The following is a 17,536-nucleotide window of genomic DNA, read 5'->3' on the forward strand; positions in this document are numbered from 1 at the left end:
GCTTCACCTGGCTGGCAGGTAAGAAGAAAACATTTGCCAGTGAAATGATAAACCATGTTTTAATAGTATTGATGGTTAAAAATAAACAAATACAATTGATAGATAACATATATAAATAAAACCATAATCATTAACTTTGTTTGGAGTGTATATATATTAATTAGAAGTGAGCTCATTGTCAGTCTAAATTATGATATGTCTTGCTCAGAGTTTTACTCTGCAGTACTGAAAGACAAACAACTCCTAACTGCAGCAAGAGCTAAAAAAAAAATACAAATGGAAAAAGTAGTCTGTTTCCACATAATGTAGCATTGAGCTTGAGTTCATGAGTTTGTTGGGGTTTTTTTTACTTCAACTTTCAGCTACAGTCAAGGCCTTTGAGGCACAAATGTTGTGTTTACAGGTGTTCCACAAACTTTTTTTGCACTTTTCTAATTGCACTAAATGTGCACTGTTACAAGAATGTTTTTCTTTCTATTGTTTTCTATTAATTTATATAATTTTAGGTTAAGCAGGACAGAGTTCTTTGTGTTAATTTTGTCATTTTGCACAAAAAGTGAAGCGTACCAGTCTTTCGTTTAGGAAAGAGACCTATTTTATTGTGTTAATGTTGTCATTTTGCGTTAAAAATAAATGGATAAATGATCATTTGTTTCCCATGTGTTCATATCACAAAGAATATGCATCTACTTAAATCAACTTCAAGTCAAATGGTTAAAAAAAAAATTTCACACTCAAAAAAAAGAGCTAAAAAAATTCACCACACAGGGAAGGATGACGACAATTGGGTCGCCCGGCCCTGGCCACTAGGTGTCCCTTATTTTTTTTTCAGGGAGTTGGCAACCCTAGCTACGCGTACTCAGCTCTGAAGCTGTGTCAAAGTTTGCTGTGTCTTTTTTAGATTTGGCGTTTATGATTCCTGACTGCTGCTCAGTTTGCTCATCTGATGGTTATGCTGATATTTTGTTATCATTATTTTCATCTACCCCTGATTTGGCTGTACCTGATGACTGTTCTTTCTGCTCGGTTGATGGTTGTGCTAATATCCTGTTATCTTTTTGTTCTTCTATTCTTGATTCTGTTGCTCCCATCAAAATGAAGCACTCTAGAACCTACTCTCATTGCTGGCTAAATGATACTACGCGTGCCTTACAACGTGTTTGTCGCCGCGATGAGAGGAGGTGGAAAAAAGATAAACTTCAGCTTTCTTATGACATGTTACAGACAGTTTCAAACTGCTGCTAGAATGGCTAAGGCATCTTTTCTTTCCAAAGTCATTCTGGCTAATGGTCACAACCCCCATATGCTATTTAAAATTTTTCATTCTGTTTTTAATCCCTGTCCTGATATGCCTTTACTGTATTCACAAGCTCTTTGTGAGCGTTTTCTTTTTTAGATGAGGTTTCATCCCTTAAGCTTTCCTCTTCGTCTGCCTCTTATCCCGTCTTTTCTTCTGAGTGTAATTCAACTTTTCATCAATTTGAGCCCGTGTTACTTTCAACTCTGAAGCAGCTGGTTGATCAACTGAAAAACACCAATGCTCTGTTTGATATTCATTGTTAAGGGCTGCTTTGATGTAATTGGACTGAGCATTCTATCTTAATGAATTTTTCTCTACTCTCTGGATCTGTCCCACTGACCTTTAAGCATGCTGTAGTCCAGCCTATTCTGAAAAAAAAAGAATCTTTATTGTTATGATCTTTTGAACTATAGACCAAACTCTAAGCTTCCATTTCTGTCCAAGATCCTGGAGTGACTAGTTCTTTCTCAGCTTCAGGCGTATTTAGATGCGAACAACATTGCAGAGAAATTTCAGTCTGCCTTTAAGCCATGGCATAGCACTGAAACAGCCTTGCTTAGAGTTCTCAATGACCTTCTTGTAAGCACTGACTCTGGACGCTCTGTGGTCCTGGTTTTATTGGACCTTTCCTCTGCTTTTGATATGGTCGATCATAACATTCTTTTACTAAGACTTGAGCATACTGTGGGTATAAGAGGCACTGTCCTCAACTGGTTTAAATCTTATCTTGCTGACAGGTCAGTTTCTCGGTTAATTTGGGCAACTTCTCATCTTCCTCGGTACCTGTGCGCTGTGGTGTGCCTCAAAGATCTGTATTAGGACCTATTCTCTTCTCACTATATCTGCTCCCTCTTAGAGCAATTTTTGAGAAGTATAATATTGCCTTTCATTGCTACGCTGATGATATACAGATTTATTTTGAGATTACTGACAATCTTGCTATGTCTTTTCACTATTTTCGTGAATGCATGCATGAGGTTAAAGATTGGTTCAAGAGTAATTCTCTTATCCTGAACGAAAAGAAAACGGAGATCGTGGTGTTCGATAGTAAAATACCCCACGTGTGCTGCTCTGATGCCTTTTGCTAGCTCCCCTTCTGATTATGCAGGTAATATTACTGGATAGCTCATTTAAATTTGACAAGCAAGTGTCTGCTGTTGTGAGGTCTAGTTTTAATCAGCTGTGCCTCATTTCTAAGGCAAAGCGCTATATTCCGCACAATGACCTGGAAAAACTTATTCACACATTCGTGACTTCCAGGTTGGACTACTGCAACTCTCTTTACATTGGCCTTTCCTCCTCCCTTCTCGTTAGATTGCAGACTGTCCAGAATGCGGCGGCACGCCTTTTGACAGGTAGTAGGAAGTTTTCTTCTATCACTCCTGTTCTTGCTGGTTTGCACTGGCTGCCAGTTAAGTACCGTATTCAATTTAAAATTCTACTTTTCACTTACAAAATTTGTAATAATTTGGCGCTGAGCTACCTCAATGAGCTTCTTAGGTTACACACTCCTGTCAGACCACTGCTACCCAACTTCTTCTGGAGCAACCTCGTTCTCGGCTGAAATCTCGCGGCGACCGTGCGTTTGCTGTAGCTGCCCCAGTCTTATGGAACAACCTTCCTGTTGCTATCTGGGCGTCTGACTCTATGCCACTGTTTAAATCACGGCTGAAGACTTATTTATTTAATCTTGCTTTTCCACCTAGTTAACATTTGGTGTGCGTTGGTACATTTTTTTGCGTTATGCTTGTTAACTACTTTTATATATTATGATTGTCAAGGTTTTATAATTGATACGTGCCATGTCCTTTCTCTTTTCCCTCCCATCTCCTTTTTCTTATTTTATTTTTTGTCAAGCACCTTGGTATACCCTTGGTTTTTTAGTGTGCTTTATAAATAAAGTTTATTATTATTATTATTATTAAGTGACCAATCACCTTCTCCTGACGTCATCTGCTAACTCGAAAAAACAAACGCCTTCAAAAAATCTACTTCACTTGCGAGAAGAGAAACTGCCCCTGTAAGGACAATATGTATAATGCTTACCATTTATTAAAGAAAGGTATCCTGAAATGCAAAGAAGTTCCTGGATCGGCGGACAGAAGCGGTTTCTCTTCTCGCAAGTGAAGTATATTTTTTTAAGGCGGTATTTTTCAAAGGTACAAAAGGGGGACATCACAACAATGTGATTGGTCACTTGCAATGTTGAACCTGGAACAACATTTATTATGATGATGTGGGAACAATACCAACACAAGGATATCAGATCGTCCTTTTTGGAAGACATGTATACCTATATACCTGTATACACTATATATCTATCTGCATTGAACATACATACTATAACGTTCCCGTAGACTCTTAAGCACGACAATTTTTGCCCTTACCATGGGTTATTAAGGTAGTACAGTAACAGGGCAGATAATGCTAGGGAGAGTCCTTCCAAACACCTCACTCTCCAGCTCCAGTAACTAACAGAGGTGGGACCAAGTCATTGTTTTGCAAGTCTCAAGTAAGTCTCAAGTCTTTATCCTCAAGTCTCAAGTCAAGTCTCAAGTAATGTCAGGCAAGTCAGAGTCGAGTCTCAAGTCACTGGTGTAAAAGTCCGAGTGAAGTCACAAGTCTGAAATTTTGAATTTCAAGTCCTTTCGAGTCTTTAAAAAAAAAAAAACGAAAAAAGCATGTTGCAGTTATATGCTAAATGTAAATATTAGACCATGTAATTTTTAAATCTGTGTTTTTCTCAACACATGACAAAATAGTGAACTTAGAAAATATACACAAATTGTGAAATTGCACCTCTTTAAAATGCAGCTCAATTAAACCTAGCTCCAAGAATAATATTCACCGACAGTTCTGAGATAAGCTGCATGTTATTCTTGGATGCGGTTGTAGGACCGGCTTTAAAATCGCATGACAAAAATATCATACACATTAAAAAAACTGCATCACCAACGTAGCCTGAACAACATTTGCTAGTTAGATGAAGTCAGCTATCTCATTGTAGCATATTTATATGCATATTTATAATCATACGGTTCTTGGAGTGAGTGCATACACTCATGAAGTTTAGTAACTTCCGGTCACTGCAACAAGCCCAGGTACAGTTTACCGCCGGATGGGTACAGACCCTTGAAATGCACCGTGTAGAACAAAAGACCATCGTACGTATCATAAGTTTACCAGTCTCACAAATCGTCTTCATAAATACACATTCGTTAACCGTTTATTAATAGGACCTTTGAGCTCAATGGTAATTAATTAGCAGTGGAAATAATTTCTGGTACGCATCACAGAAATGTAGCAGTGACAATAATATTGTATGCTGTAATCGCACTGGGCAATTAGTGATACAAAACAACTGTTTTATCCTGTGAATAAAAGTATATGTTTTTGTCAATGTACCATAATAACAGAAGCGAAACGCAATACTGTGTCAGGACAATTCACTATTTATGCACAATAAACAAAGGAGCATAGCGCGACAATTTCTGTTCAGCGCCAGACTTGCTTGTAACCTATATCACCAATTATGTTATGAAAATGACGCATTAACTACAACAGAAGACTGACCTTTGTGGGAATGCTTGGAGCAGACTAACCTGTGAGCTGGAGTGTTCTGGGACGTTATATTTGATCTTTGAATGGCTGCAATCCAGGCCATCCGTCGCCTGTTTGTCAGTGCCAAGAAACATCATGTTTCCGCTGCTGTTATCATTTTGTACATAAAACATGTTAATTTAAAATCAGGATAGTGTCGTGGTTCCGGGTCATTTGACCAAGAGTTTTGAGTTTACTTGTGTTTTGGTGACTGTTGTGTATTATGATTTCAGTTAAACTGGTTAGTTCTGAGTTAATTCTTATTAAGTCTCTGAGTTTAATTGTAATCAGTTTAGTTCCTTGTTTATTAGTTCCTTGTGTCTTGTGCTCTGTGTCCCTCTCTGTGAGTTTGCGTTCCTTCATTTGCCCATATGTGTATTTATGTCAGCTTCTCCCTTTGTCCTGCGTCACAATCTCCCTCATTCCCTACTGTGTTTTCTGCCTGTACCTTAGTTACTAGTTCTTTTTTCATCCAGATATAAAGCTGTGTTTTGAGTTTAGTTCTGCCTTTGAGTTTAGCATTTGGGTACAATCCTGCCTGCCGCACACAGTAACACATGCCAGATATGTTTCTAAATAAAGTTCATGTTGTAAAATAACTCCAATAATGACTTTAAAATACTGAAATACTCACCTAAAACAAACAGGGGAATCAGAAACATGCCGACTGCCTCCATGTTCACAGACAGGCTACTCTACTGCCTGGATTAAAAAAAGAGAGATCATTTCACGTATGGAGCTGTAACACTGTGCTTAATATTTTTAAAGCAATTTCATAATAAAAATGTTCCTTGTCCATTCATACATTCCTTTTTCTTGTAGTTCTTTCTTTTTAAAATATGTTGAAATATATTTTAAAAAAAGCCTCTGTTCCAAGTCCGCTTGCATCTGCCAATCCCTCGCAACCTTCAGCGGGCCCAGGTCTGAGGTTGAGGGGCTTGTCCTTGGCTTGTCTCCTTCCCGGACAAATGTTGATGAAAACTGACGCTCCTCTTGGTTCTTGAAAGGTTGAGCGTTGATGGATTTTCTTTTGCACTCCACTTTCTCAGCTAGAGACCTGAGAACCTGGTTGTGTCTCCATGTGTATCTGCCCTGAGTAAGGCTAGTCCTACAACTAACCAAGATGTGCTTGAATGTTGCTGGGACTGTACACAGGGGGCAAGATAGGTCCTTTCAAAACCACAGCTGCAGATTTATTGGGGAAGGTAGCACATCGTATGTCGCTCGGATGATGAAACTTAGTCTATTAGATTCCACGCCCCAGATTTCACTCCATGAGAGTTTCCTCTTTTCCACACGCTCCCAATTCACCCAGCAACCTTGTTTGGCCAGTGCCACGGCTCTGGCATGTCTGGCTGTTTCCTCCTGTCGACGCACCTCCTCCACCACCATTTTTCGACATTCGGGTACAGATGCCTGTTGCCACCGAGGTGTTACTGCGCCAAGACCAAATCCTCCTCTGCCCTGTTGGACGTGACCCATCACGTCAAGATGCCGTAGAGCGGATTTTGCCTGTAGCACAGATGTGGCTGGGGTCCACTTCCTCCCCGTTGCTAGGGTGGGATCAGTGCCTCTCACTATGGGGTCCCGGGAGTCCGTGAGTGACATCGCAAGCCTCACTTTTGCACATTTAAACTCCTCAACCAGGCTAGGGACAGGCAATGACAGTATACCGTTGCTGTAGAGTCCAACACTGCTGAGGCATTTGGGAAGTCCGAGCCACTTCTTAACGTAGGAGCTCACTAGCCTCTCTAGTCGACTGGCATGATTGAGTGAGACCTCGTACATTGTCAGCGGCCACAGTAGTTTGGGTAATAACCCAAACTGGAAGCACCAGAGTTTCAGTTTCCCTGGGAGTGCAGTGTTGTTAATCCGCTTGAGGTCATCAGCCAAGTTCTGCCTTAGTGGTTCTAGTTACCATTTATCATTGAGGTCTGCATTATACCACCGTCCCAGGCTCTTTATGGGCTTCTCTAAGACTGTTGGAATTGGTTCTCCACTGATATAGAATTGCCCGGCTGTCAGCTTTCCTTTTACGATGGAGATGCTGCGAGATTTACTTGGCTTAAACTCCATTCTTGCCCATTCTATGTTTTTTCTGGAGCTTCTGTAGCAATCGCCTAGTACATGGTTTTGTTGTTGTACTGATGGTCATGTCATCCATGTAGTCTCTAATGGGAGGAAGACGAAGGCCACTCTTGAGTCTCTCACCTCCTACTACCCACCGGGATGCCCACATGACCAACTTCATTGCCGTGATAAATGCCAGAGGGGAAATCGTGCAGCCTGCCATAACTCCAATTTCCAGGTGCTGCCAGACTGTGGTGGTGTTCTCAGATATCACACAAAACTGTAAATCCTGAAAGTAGATCTTGACCAGTCCTGTAATGTGGTTTGGTACGCTGAAATAGTTGAAGGCCATCCACAAGGTCTAGTGCGGAACTGACCTAAAGGCATTGGCAAGGTCTAAAAAGACCACATGAAGGTCTCTTCGTTCTTTCTTGGCAGTTTGAATCTGGTGCCAGATGATGCTGGCATGCTCCAGACATCCCGAGAAGCCCCGGATGCCAGCCTTCTGCACTGATGTGTCAATATAGTTGTTTCTTTGCAGGAAAGTAGATAGCCTTTGGGCCAAGACACTGAAGAAGATCTTTCCCTCTACGTTCAGCAGGCTGATCTGGCGAAACTGGCTGATGGATGAGGAGTTCTTCTCCTTAGGGATCAGACCTCCTGCTCTTCGCCAAGCCTTTGGAATCACTCCTTTCTGCCACGCTACCTTTATCAAAAGTTATTGAATATGTGCAATACAATGTTTGCTAACCAAATAAGGCCAGGTGTAGTCTTATCCCTTAACAGTTTTAGCAGAATTACAGTGAACCGTGTTGGCCAGCCAATGTTAGAAAGAAGGAAATGCAAAGACAGAACTTGCTTTTTAAGAAGGTGCATTGAAGTCAGTTTATCACAAAGCTGCTGAAATAAACTCTTCAGTTCTGTTAATGTTCTGTGAAAGAGGAAGTCTGACACATATTTAAAGATGCAAATTACCGACACACTGTCAAAGACCTTTTTACTCACTTGAGTTTTTTTCAAGCTATGCAAACACAAATGATGTTGAAATAAGTAAGATTCAGAGTTCCTGAAAACTAACATTTTCAATTTCACTTTCCTTATATATTAAAAGTGCAGATATATGTTATTAAATATATTTCATATACTTATTTGGTGGAAGGTTTGCTGGTCCTATCCCCTGCAGGTTAAATTTTTTATTTAAAAAAAACTAAGAAAAAAACACTCATCTTCTCATGGAAGCAGTCCCTGCTGTGTGACCATGTTTGTTTTTGTTGGTGTTGGTGTTTCCCGGAGGCATCTGGCTCTGAGGGTTTCCTGCCATTAAACCAGCCACACGTGGAAGACCATGACAGTCATCTGTTGCTGATCAGCCTCTTCTGAGTAGCTCCTTAAAAGAGGAGCTGAGCCTCAGTCGATGCTGGATCGTTAAGAGAAATCATTTAGTTCAGTTCCCAGCAAGTGAGTGACAGTGTTTCCGGAGTGAAGTGTGGCGTGTACTTACCGGTTGCTTGTTGTTTTCCAGAGTGTGCCAACACAAGTAGAGGGAGTTAAGCACTTTGTACATATACACCACGAGGAGGAAGGAAACTCACCACTTACACTAGAGAAGTCACAGCACAGGAATATGGAGCAAGCACAAGGGGAAAAAGAAACTCACACATGGAGGATTGTTTTACTTATCGTCATTGTCATTCACTGTAAATAAATTCAGAGTCCTGTGTTTCAGTCCTGCATCCACACCGCCCTTGACACATCTGGCATAATTATTTTAAGGTTGCCAATACCAGGAGCCACACACTAAAAATAAAAATGATTCATAATTTGGGGCATAATCAGGAGCAAAAAACAACAACAACAACAACAACAAAAAATAGAATGTAGCAGGGAAACTGAAAAGTACCACGCCAAAGACAATGGGTCACGCCAGAACTTCCAGCAACATGCCCCCCAATCCAACAAGTACCCGAATCCCAGGAAAGGGCAGCAAGTAGTGGTATAGGGAGAGGCAACACCACTCTCCATGACCAGGTGCCACAGTATTTCTATGTATCATGGTGACTTGTTATGTCGATTAATAATAATAATAAATTTCTGCTACATCCTGGTAGGATTTCTACTGTGCTTTAAATACTACAGAAATGCTGGAACTGCATTTTAAAGTTATCAGACTCAGTAAACAGTTAAAAAAAATGTACCCTTTAAAATAAGCATGTTTTAGAAAAAGAATAGAATACCCACTTTATTTTCCATTCAGAACACACACCAGTTAATGCACATCAGAGGAAAGTATCAGTGCATTTACTCACCATCAGACTGCACAATATGGTCTTTCCGTTTTCATGTATTGGCCTCCTTGACTGGAGACCATTACAGAGGCTGTTTGGGTTCCCCTGGCAATCCTCCTGGGACTTCACAGCCTAAACTATGTTACTCTGTTTGTGACGGGGGGAACCGATCCTTGGGGTGGACCAATTTCATCAAATTGTAATGAATATTCTCTAGATCAGACATGAAGACAAAGAAACAATCCATTTTCTTTTTTCCCCCTCCAGTATTCAGTCACTCTCCATCTCACATCCAATTTCCAATCAGAGAGGAGATTACTCTGACTGAAAGCTTGTTGTTGAAATCTAAAATAAACTGAGGTTCACACAAACAGGTTGTCTTTATAAGTTTTATTTACCTTTGCAGAGAGGTCAAACAACAGCACAGACAGCAGTCTGCATGCGCTTTTTTTTTTTTTTTAAAAAGCAAGTGGAATATTTACAGAGAGACAGTATCTACCTCCCATGTTCACAGAATACATTCAGAAAATTGTGTATAAATGATAATTTATTCACCAATATGTGGTTTAAAGATGACAGCTAGAAAGGATTAATTACATTACAGCTTTAAGAGAAAAGATGAACATAGACTATTAGACAAAGAGTGGTCAGTGGTTTTCTACACCAACGCTCTTGAATATTAATTTCAGGGAATTCCTTACTGAAAGCGTAAAATAGCAAGTACAATATTTGAATCAAGTACACAAATGGATTTATAAAATAGTTTGATTCATGATCTCCAGATAATTGTTATAATGTAGCTACATCTTAATTTCTCCCTAGGATTAATCCCCAGTTAGTTTAAGAGCTTAAGCTAAGTTGCGTGACTGGCAGATCAGACATGTCATACCGAAATGAACTGAATGTGCCTGTAAAACTAACCAGACCTATCAGAAACATTTGGCCATGATATTTTGCTCTGTTTAGTAAATCTCGCTCTAAAGATGCAAAACTGAACAGTTCAATTTTGGGAAGACAGCACCATCTCTGTACTCAGAGTATGATGGTCATGTACAGCTGTTGAACAAACAAACTATAAAGAATGTAAAAGATTCTACTAATTCTACAACATTGGAGTGAATTAAGTGATATTTTACAGTGGAGTTTGTCCTGCAGACACTTTAGTTGATGTGTTGTGATGTGACTCTGCTCATCTGACAGCTTTCTGTCTCTGGATTGTTGGAGCGACTTGATCTGAACCAGCTGAGGGATAAAAACAAAACAAATGAGAAGCAATAACTACTTAGTATATAGTTTTAAATCTCCCTGTACAACTCATGCACTTAACACACTGTTTACTGCAACAGTTACACCCTTCTTGCATATGTTCTTTTTCAGCTATTTATTAATAAGTGACTTTTATGTATATATATATATGCCTATATTGTGCTATTCTTAGTTAGTGTATTGTCTGTCTCTGTTAATGTTTGTTTATAATGGAGCACTGTAACGAAAAATAATTTCCCCTAGGGATCAATAAAGTATTCTGATTCTGATGATTCTGATTAAATGAGCAGAGGTGGGAAATAATGAAGTGCAACTCTTTATGTATGTGCGTATTTTACTTAAGTAGTTTTTTAATTAAATCTTTTTTACTTTTACTCCCTAAATTTTACAATAAATATCTGTACTTTCTACTACTATAAAACCACGTGGCATAGTCAGAGGTTAAAGTAGGCTGCAACTTAGTTGTTCTCCACGCCTCCTCCTCTCTTGCTCCTCCCACCCTTCTGTCTCTCTTTCACTCGGCCATCTCTCCAGGACGCACCTGCTGTTCATCACCCTCGTTTGGCACCTCGACCCAGTCAGCAATCACCTCGGAAGTTATATAGGCTGGGGAAGAACTGTGTGGTGCAGGTTGTTTTTTGTCCTGTGATTCTACACTATCTTTCTAGGTGTCGGAAAGGTCCAATTACATGTTTGGTCTGCCTGTGGCGTTAAATTGAGTGAGTAGACGGGCCCGTGGGCTCCGTAAGTGTCTCCCCGTGGTGAGGAGTGAAGTGGGAAGTGCCTCGTTTATTTGTTTGGGACTTTCGTCCCATTAGGTTACATAAAGGACAGCCGAGATTAATATGAATTATGGCTGATAATGAATTCCACCTTCATACCAACAGTATATGGCATAATATAAATACAGCATAAACAGTGTACTGTCAGTATAGAGGATGGAAATCAGTCAGGACAACTCATGAAGCATTGACATACATCTGTTTAAATTTAGTTGTGTAAATCCACAAAAAGCAGTAAACCTCAGAGCAGCAGTTAAAACTGGAGCTCTCAATAGAAATTATTCTGTTGATGAATTTTTTCCCCCCACACTGAGCCACTCCTTCTTAGGGTTCCCCCACCCTCTGAATCCGACTTTAACCCCTGAATGTGCTCATTTTCCTGTTTAGAGGTAAACCCACCGGTTACAATGTGATCAACTGAAAATTTAGTTATTTTTAATTTTCCTTCTTTTTCTCTGCTCATGTTCTACTTAACTGATACTGGCAGAGATAGTTTATTTCAGTCTAATACCAAGACTGAAATAAAGTTTGTATTGCTATTTACCAATATAATGTTATTATTACATTAATATAGCACATTGTTCATTTAGCTTTGCATAAAAATAGGTAGTAAAAAGGTTCTTCTAGGAGTTCATTTTACATTCTTACTTTGAGTATATTTCAGAGCCGGTACTTTTTGACTTTCACTTTTACTTCCAAACAAGCTGAATTGGCATTTCAACTTTTACTCAAGTATGTTTTAGCACAAGTATCGCTACGTCTACATAAGCAAAGACTCTCTGTGCTTTTGACACCTCTGCAAATTAGTGTATCATAGAAACATTTTTCTTACCACTCAAACATGCCCAGTGTGCTCACAAGCATTATGATTCCCACAGTCTTCACTATAGTGTAGATACCATCCAGTGTTTCAGCTGTAATGCAACAGGATTGTAGAGCAAAGAAAAACTGTAATTGACAGAATAACTGATTAACAGTAAATAAAAGTTTTTAAAGTGAATCAAAATCATAATTTTGAAACAAGGCTGAAAAAACCCATGAAGAAGGATCTTTAAAGTTCATTAAACTAAATTCAGTCTCACTTAAACACATTTCCTTCTCTCCACTGTGGTAAGGTATGATGCAAAGACAATTTAGCAAGAAGGGGGGGGGATAAACACTTTATACACTTTGATGATTGAATTCATTTTAAAAAAATCAAGCTAAATGTTAGCTGTGACTGACTTTTACCTTCACAGTAAGTAAGAGTTAGATGAATCACTCCTGATGTCTGATTACCCAGATCATTAGTGGCCACACAGTAATAAACTCCTCCATCTGTTACATTGAAGCTGTAAATCTCTCCTTCAGATACTTTCACAGCTCCATCTCTGCTCTTCTTGAACCAGGTGAAGCTGCTGACTAGAGGTTTGGCTCTGCTGGAGCAGGTCAGCTTCACCCAGCTGCCTGCTGACACCAAAGCTGATGGACTGATGGATGCTGAGGTGTACTTGGGAGCATCTGAAGAAAAGGAGTGACACAGATTACATTTGTTACAAAGAGCTGACTTCCCATAAATCATGATATGTTGACAGGATCCAACAACAAACTCTGATTGTCTTACATGAAACACTGAGAGTCTCTTCTGTCTCTGCTGTCTTGGTGTCTTTTCCTTGGTTCACAGGATATCTGGCAGAGCAGCTGATCTTCTTTCCATCATGTGTGTCTGACAGAGTGATGTTCTGCTGGATTTTAGTTGTAAAGCTTCCATCTGTGTTTTCCTCTATTTCGTTAGCAGAGTCTTGTTGGAGATTCCAGGTGAGTTGAGGAGGTGAGTGTGGACAGGGAGTGAGAGCTGAGCAGGTTATAGTGACAGACTCCTTCTCCTTCAGATCACCTGGGATTGTAATACTGGGCCTCCAAGGAGAATCTGTGGTTTGACAACACAAACATCAATACTACAGAGCAGACTGCACCTCATACCAGCTTTTAAAATCTTTAAAAATCTGTAAAATGCAACTCTTAAATTCAGATGTTTAGAAATGTAATCAAGTACTCAGAATAATAACAGTGCACAAACTGAAATAAGAAAGTGGAAATGTCCACTCAGTGGACTCCGTATAAAAATCATTATAAGTGTAATATACAATTATCAAATTGAGTTTAATTTTCATTGATAATATTAATGAAAATTAAAATATTAAAAGTAAGTTTTTAAATGAGTGTAACTATATTGTATAATTATCTTATAAAATAAACTTGAAATTTCTTTACCCCTGACTGTTATTTGAAGAGGATCACATTCTGCTGTTGCCTTGAATGGTTCACTCTCTACTCTGAAGAAGTATGTGTCTGTGTATGTGGTGGTTAAATTAGAAAATAGAGTTGTGCAGTCTCTCTGACTCAGGTTCCCAGTAATACTGATTGGATAAATCTTAACTGCTGCACTACTGTTGAAGATCACATTGTTTGGATTTTCGCCAAATTTGGGTCGATTTTTAATCCACACTCCAAAGATTTTTCTTGGGCTCTTAAATTTCTGTTCGTCTTTGGGTCTGAAGCTACATGGGATTTGCAAACAAGATCCACTCAGTGCTTCCAGCTTCTTTGATGCATTTATGAAGACTGCTGCTTCATCAGGACAATCAGCCAAAGTACCTGTAAATACAACTGAATAATTATTACATTAACACCCTCATTATTCTTCTTTAAACATTATTAAATGTTCATCAAACTACACTTATACATCCTAGTAAGTCACTGAGATTTTCATATGTAAAGTTTTAACAGATATTCCTGAGGTGACAGCCATTTATCCTCCACCATTTAAAAAGTTGGATTCATTGTAAAAACTCAGAGTAACAAACATTAAAGACAGTGATCATATATAAAACAGCTCACCTGAAAGAAAGAGGACAATCAGTAACATGCCAACTGTCATCATGTTCAGATTGAAGTTCAGTGGAGCTGTGTGCACTGAAAAACAATAACAAAACACAGAAAACTGAATTCATACAGATAACAAACCATCAATAAATACCCACTTAACATGTTGATGCTGAATAGCCATCAGCTGACCCCCTTTTGTTTCTTGTCTTGGTTGAAAAACAGCTTCAAAATCAAACTTCTGCCGACACCAAAATAGCACAGCAGTAAGTTTAATGTCTGCTGAACATGTTTTTGTAACTTTGCTTGGATGTTACTGAAAGTAAATCTTTATGCTGGTGGTGTTTGTGACAGTGGCTGCATTAAGGTGCATGAAACTGGATTTTTTAAAAAAGTTTTCTACATACATGTAAAGTTCACCATTAAACAAAAGGCCCGATTAATAAAAAGGCCCAGAATCTGCATGTAGATAATCAATAATGATTTTAAAGTGTTTATCTTTAGACAAACAACCATTTAGTAACCAAACCAGTTGTGAATCAAATGTATTTTTTTAAAAAAGACATGTGTTTCCCTGCTTTCAATATATACTGCAGTCATAAATGTCTCTTCCTCTGAAATAATACTACTGTTTTAAACATGATTTCTGGCTAACAATACTGTGTATCTGTATTAGATGAATTACAAATTTAAAATTTAATTTAAGAAGGAAAAAACCAAACACGAAAGGATCTCTTACCTAAGGAGCTCAAGTGAAGTCTTGTAACTGTAGAATGAAATGAAGCAGAATTACAATAAAACATGAACTAGTTGCTGCCAATGTCAGAAGAAGAACTAATGAAACACCCAAAGACTAAAACAATGTAAAAAGTTTCTTGTCCTTCCTGATTATGTTCAGCAAAAGAGGAAGTTACTGCAGCAGTCTTTTTTTCTGCCACTCACTTGTAAGTTTAACCTTTTAACAGAACTGCACAAAAAGTAACAGACAACATACATGCTGTTTAGAAAAGTGCCGTTTTTTTGGGATGCAAAGTGAAATATGTTCTTATAAATTAAGAACAGTAGCGGTTATTGATACGGGCGACACGGGCGGTTGCCCGGGGCAGCATCGTGGTGGGGGGCGGCATCACGGGCATCTGCAAAAAAACAAAAATAAATTGCTCGTACTCATTCTGCCCCGACATCAGCCAGCGCATATTGGGAATGTCATAGGCACCTATTGGTTTTCTATCGCCCATTTGCTGGGAGTAAGGGCGCCCTCCGTTTGCGAAGTGCGCCTGCTGCTTGCGGCACAGGGAAGAGAGGGCGGGGCGGTGAGGGATTCACTGGTGGCTGGAGCAGCATCTAATAACCAACTCGCAAAATAAAACAAAATAAAAACAAACCAATAAACACGAAAACACCAGACATCATGATACAGACTTATAATTTGCACCGATGTTTTTTCGAAATTCTGTACGCGAAAAGTGAGCACGAGAGCCCTCGGTGCGCCTGCTGAAGTCAAAGTAAACTTAAACCCCGCTACATACAGTCCAGTATGTAGAGAGACGAGACGACGAGGCTCCAGTTACAGCAGTGCAAGTAAACAAACAATAAATATAAGAAGAGTAAGAAAATAAATATACACTTTAGGACTCGTGGTAAAGGGATCAATAACAATTTAAATTTTATAATTTACAGTTTGCTGCTTTAAAGTCTCACACACAACCCGTCGAAAGGGAGGGGGGGGGGGGCTGCTTCCAAATAGAGCACATTTCATTCATAGTGATGTAAATCCAAGCCCATTATCTATTCATGATTTGAATCCTGGGTTGTGTGCACTGTAAGAAGTCATCTATAGAATTTACCCAATAAATCTGAGGTAACAATTTGCATAGACTTTTTTGTGGTAGATTTAGTTCAATATATTGTGTATAAAATAGCTTCAATAAAAAGCTATGGAATACTTAATTAAATTGGGTAAAATTTACCCCATATTTATGTATACATTCAACAGCTACTTACTCATTGAAATGAGGTAAAATTATCTCTTGTTTGCTAGTTGGTAATACCTGATAATTACTAATAAAATTTAATTATTATCAGTTGATAAACATTACCTATTCATATAAGGTAAAATGTACCCCCCCAAAAAAGATATTCAAATGGTTCATCATCTCAATGTTTTTATTCCATAAAAACACAGAATAAAGTGCAACACAACAGCTAATGCAGACAACACTTTCAAAGGCCACTTAGTCCATTTTAAAAGCCAAAAGCACATACAGAAACTCTACGAGGTTGTTTCTGTGCATGTACGTTATCAAACATATGTATAGATAGAACAGAACACTAACACCAACATTCAATAGTTTCTGTGCTTGCTGTCAGCTCCATCAAGCTATGTCTGGACAAAATATCCTCTGGGAACAAGAGGGGAAATGTGTGTGCATTGCATAAGCTTATTTTTGAGGCCGTGGACCCTTTTCAGTAGTTTCGTACCGTCAAGTTCCAAAAAAGTTTTTGAAAAGTGTCAGATGTGTTCTTCAGCTCCTTCGGATATTCGAGGTTGAGGGCATATATCAGTCTGTGACGGAGTCACCCCGTCCCGAGCCGCCGACAGCTGATCTGGGCGCATACACGCACCACCACCATTAGTTTTTACAATTACCGGGGCTGCGCGGCTTTTCGGCGACCGGGCAGATAAACAAAAAGGGGTGAGAGGTATAGTTTGAGCAGCGCAGAAGGTGGCCAACGTATTTTCCCACTTACCTTCCATAAAGCCGGTCGCGGAGACTCGCTATGATCGCCGAATTATACGGGGGTTATGCAAGCCGATGGTATGGGGTTCCGGGGTTTAAATAGTGGGTTCGCGCGCGCTTGAAGAGTCACGTGAACTGCATTATTCTTTTGGTTTGTTTGGTGTTATTGTGAAACACTGTAGGCTGCCGGGAAGTGGCCATAAATGTCTGTATATACATATATGTATTGTAGGACTACAGCAGGAAATAAGCTGAGGGGGAAAGACGGTTTGATAAAAGAAATAATAAAGAGATGACTATTACGCCTAGTGGGAGGGGCTATGGGGTATAAGATAAGGCGGTCAGGGCCCACCTGTTGTCTTTTGTCCAGTGAGCTGTTACAGAGAGGGTAACATGCAGACTGTGTTTTGTATATAGATGTTTGTTTGTGCTGACTTAAGTCAGTTCTATTTTCTTTGTAAATAACTTTTTGTGCACCTGGGAGGCCGGCAAAATAAATAAATTATCCACACTGAATGCTTTCCGACTACGCCTGTATTTGTTCGGGAGAAGTTTAGGAGAGGACCCCGCGACACAGTCCCATCAGCAGTACACATGCCTTTGTTCGACTTCCACATCCCTCCATCA

General features: G+C 39.4%; 2 protein-coding genes across 5 annotated transcripts in view; both read right to left on the reverse strand.

Moving 5' to 3' along the window:
- LOC309714697 (B-cell receptor CD22-like) overlaps positions 1 to 17,536 on the reverse strand; it is a 118,145-nt gene that overhangs the window by 79,496 nt on the left and 21,113 nt on the right. The gene's annotated exons all lie outside the window — the stretch shown is intronic.
- On the reverse strand, positions 9,642 to 17,477 carry LOC309714713 (cell adhesion molecule 3-like). Of its 4 annotated transcripts, XM_082547361.1 has the most exons (10): positions 16,920 to 17,477; positions 15,385 to 15,512; positions 15,163 to 15,304; positions 14,908 to 14,934; positions 14,184 to 14,258; positions 13,557 to 13,940; positions 12,907 to 13,212; positions 12,534 to 12,803; positions 12,136 to 12,217; positions 9,642 to 10,497 (listed from the first exon to the last, which is right to left on the reverse strand). In XM_082547361.1, exons 5-10 carry the CDS (start codon positions 14,224 to 14,226, stop codon positions 10,416 to 10,418), a joined length of 1,167 nt encoding a protein of 388 aa, XP_082403487.1. In that variant the 5' UTR covers positions 14,227 to 14,258; positions 14,908 to 14,934; positions 15,163 to 15,304; positions 15,385 to 15,512; positions 16,920 to 17,477; the 3' UTR covers positions 9,642 to 10,415. The 4 variants fall into 4 exon arrangements, with proteins under 4 accessions (XP_082403487.1, XP_082403486.1, XP_082403485.1 ...); XM_082547360.1 differs by having other exon boundaries at positions 15,163 to 15,523; XM_082547359.1 differs by lacking the exons at positions 15,163 to 15,304; positions 15,385 to 15,512.

This window comes from Aulonocara stuartgranti, assembly GCF_965226115.1.
Source record: "Aulonocara stuartgranti genome assembly, chromosome: 9".
NCBI lineage: Eukaryota > Metazoa > Chordata > Actinopteri > Cichliformes > Cichlidae > Aulonocara > Aulonocara stuartgranti.

Coding starts and splice junctions, on each gene's coding strand:
- LOC309714713 (XM_082547359.1), bottom strand. Junction 13,213..13,556: donor TCTTCAAATAACAGTCAGGG/GTAAAGAAATTT, acceptor GTCAAACCACAG/ATTCTCCTTGGAGGCCCAGT. Junction 12,218..12,533: donor AACTCTTACTTACTGTGAAG/GTAAAAGTCAGT, acceptor GTTGCATTACAG/CTGAAACACTGGATGGTATC.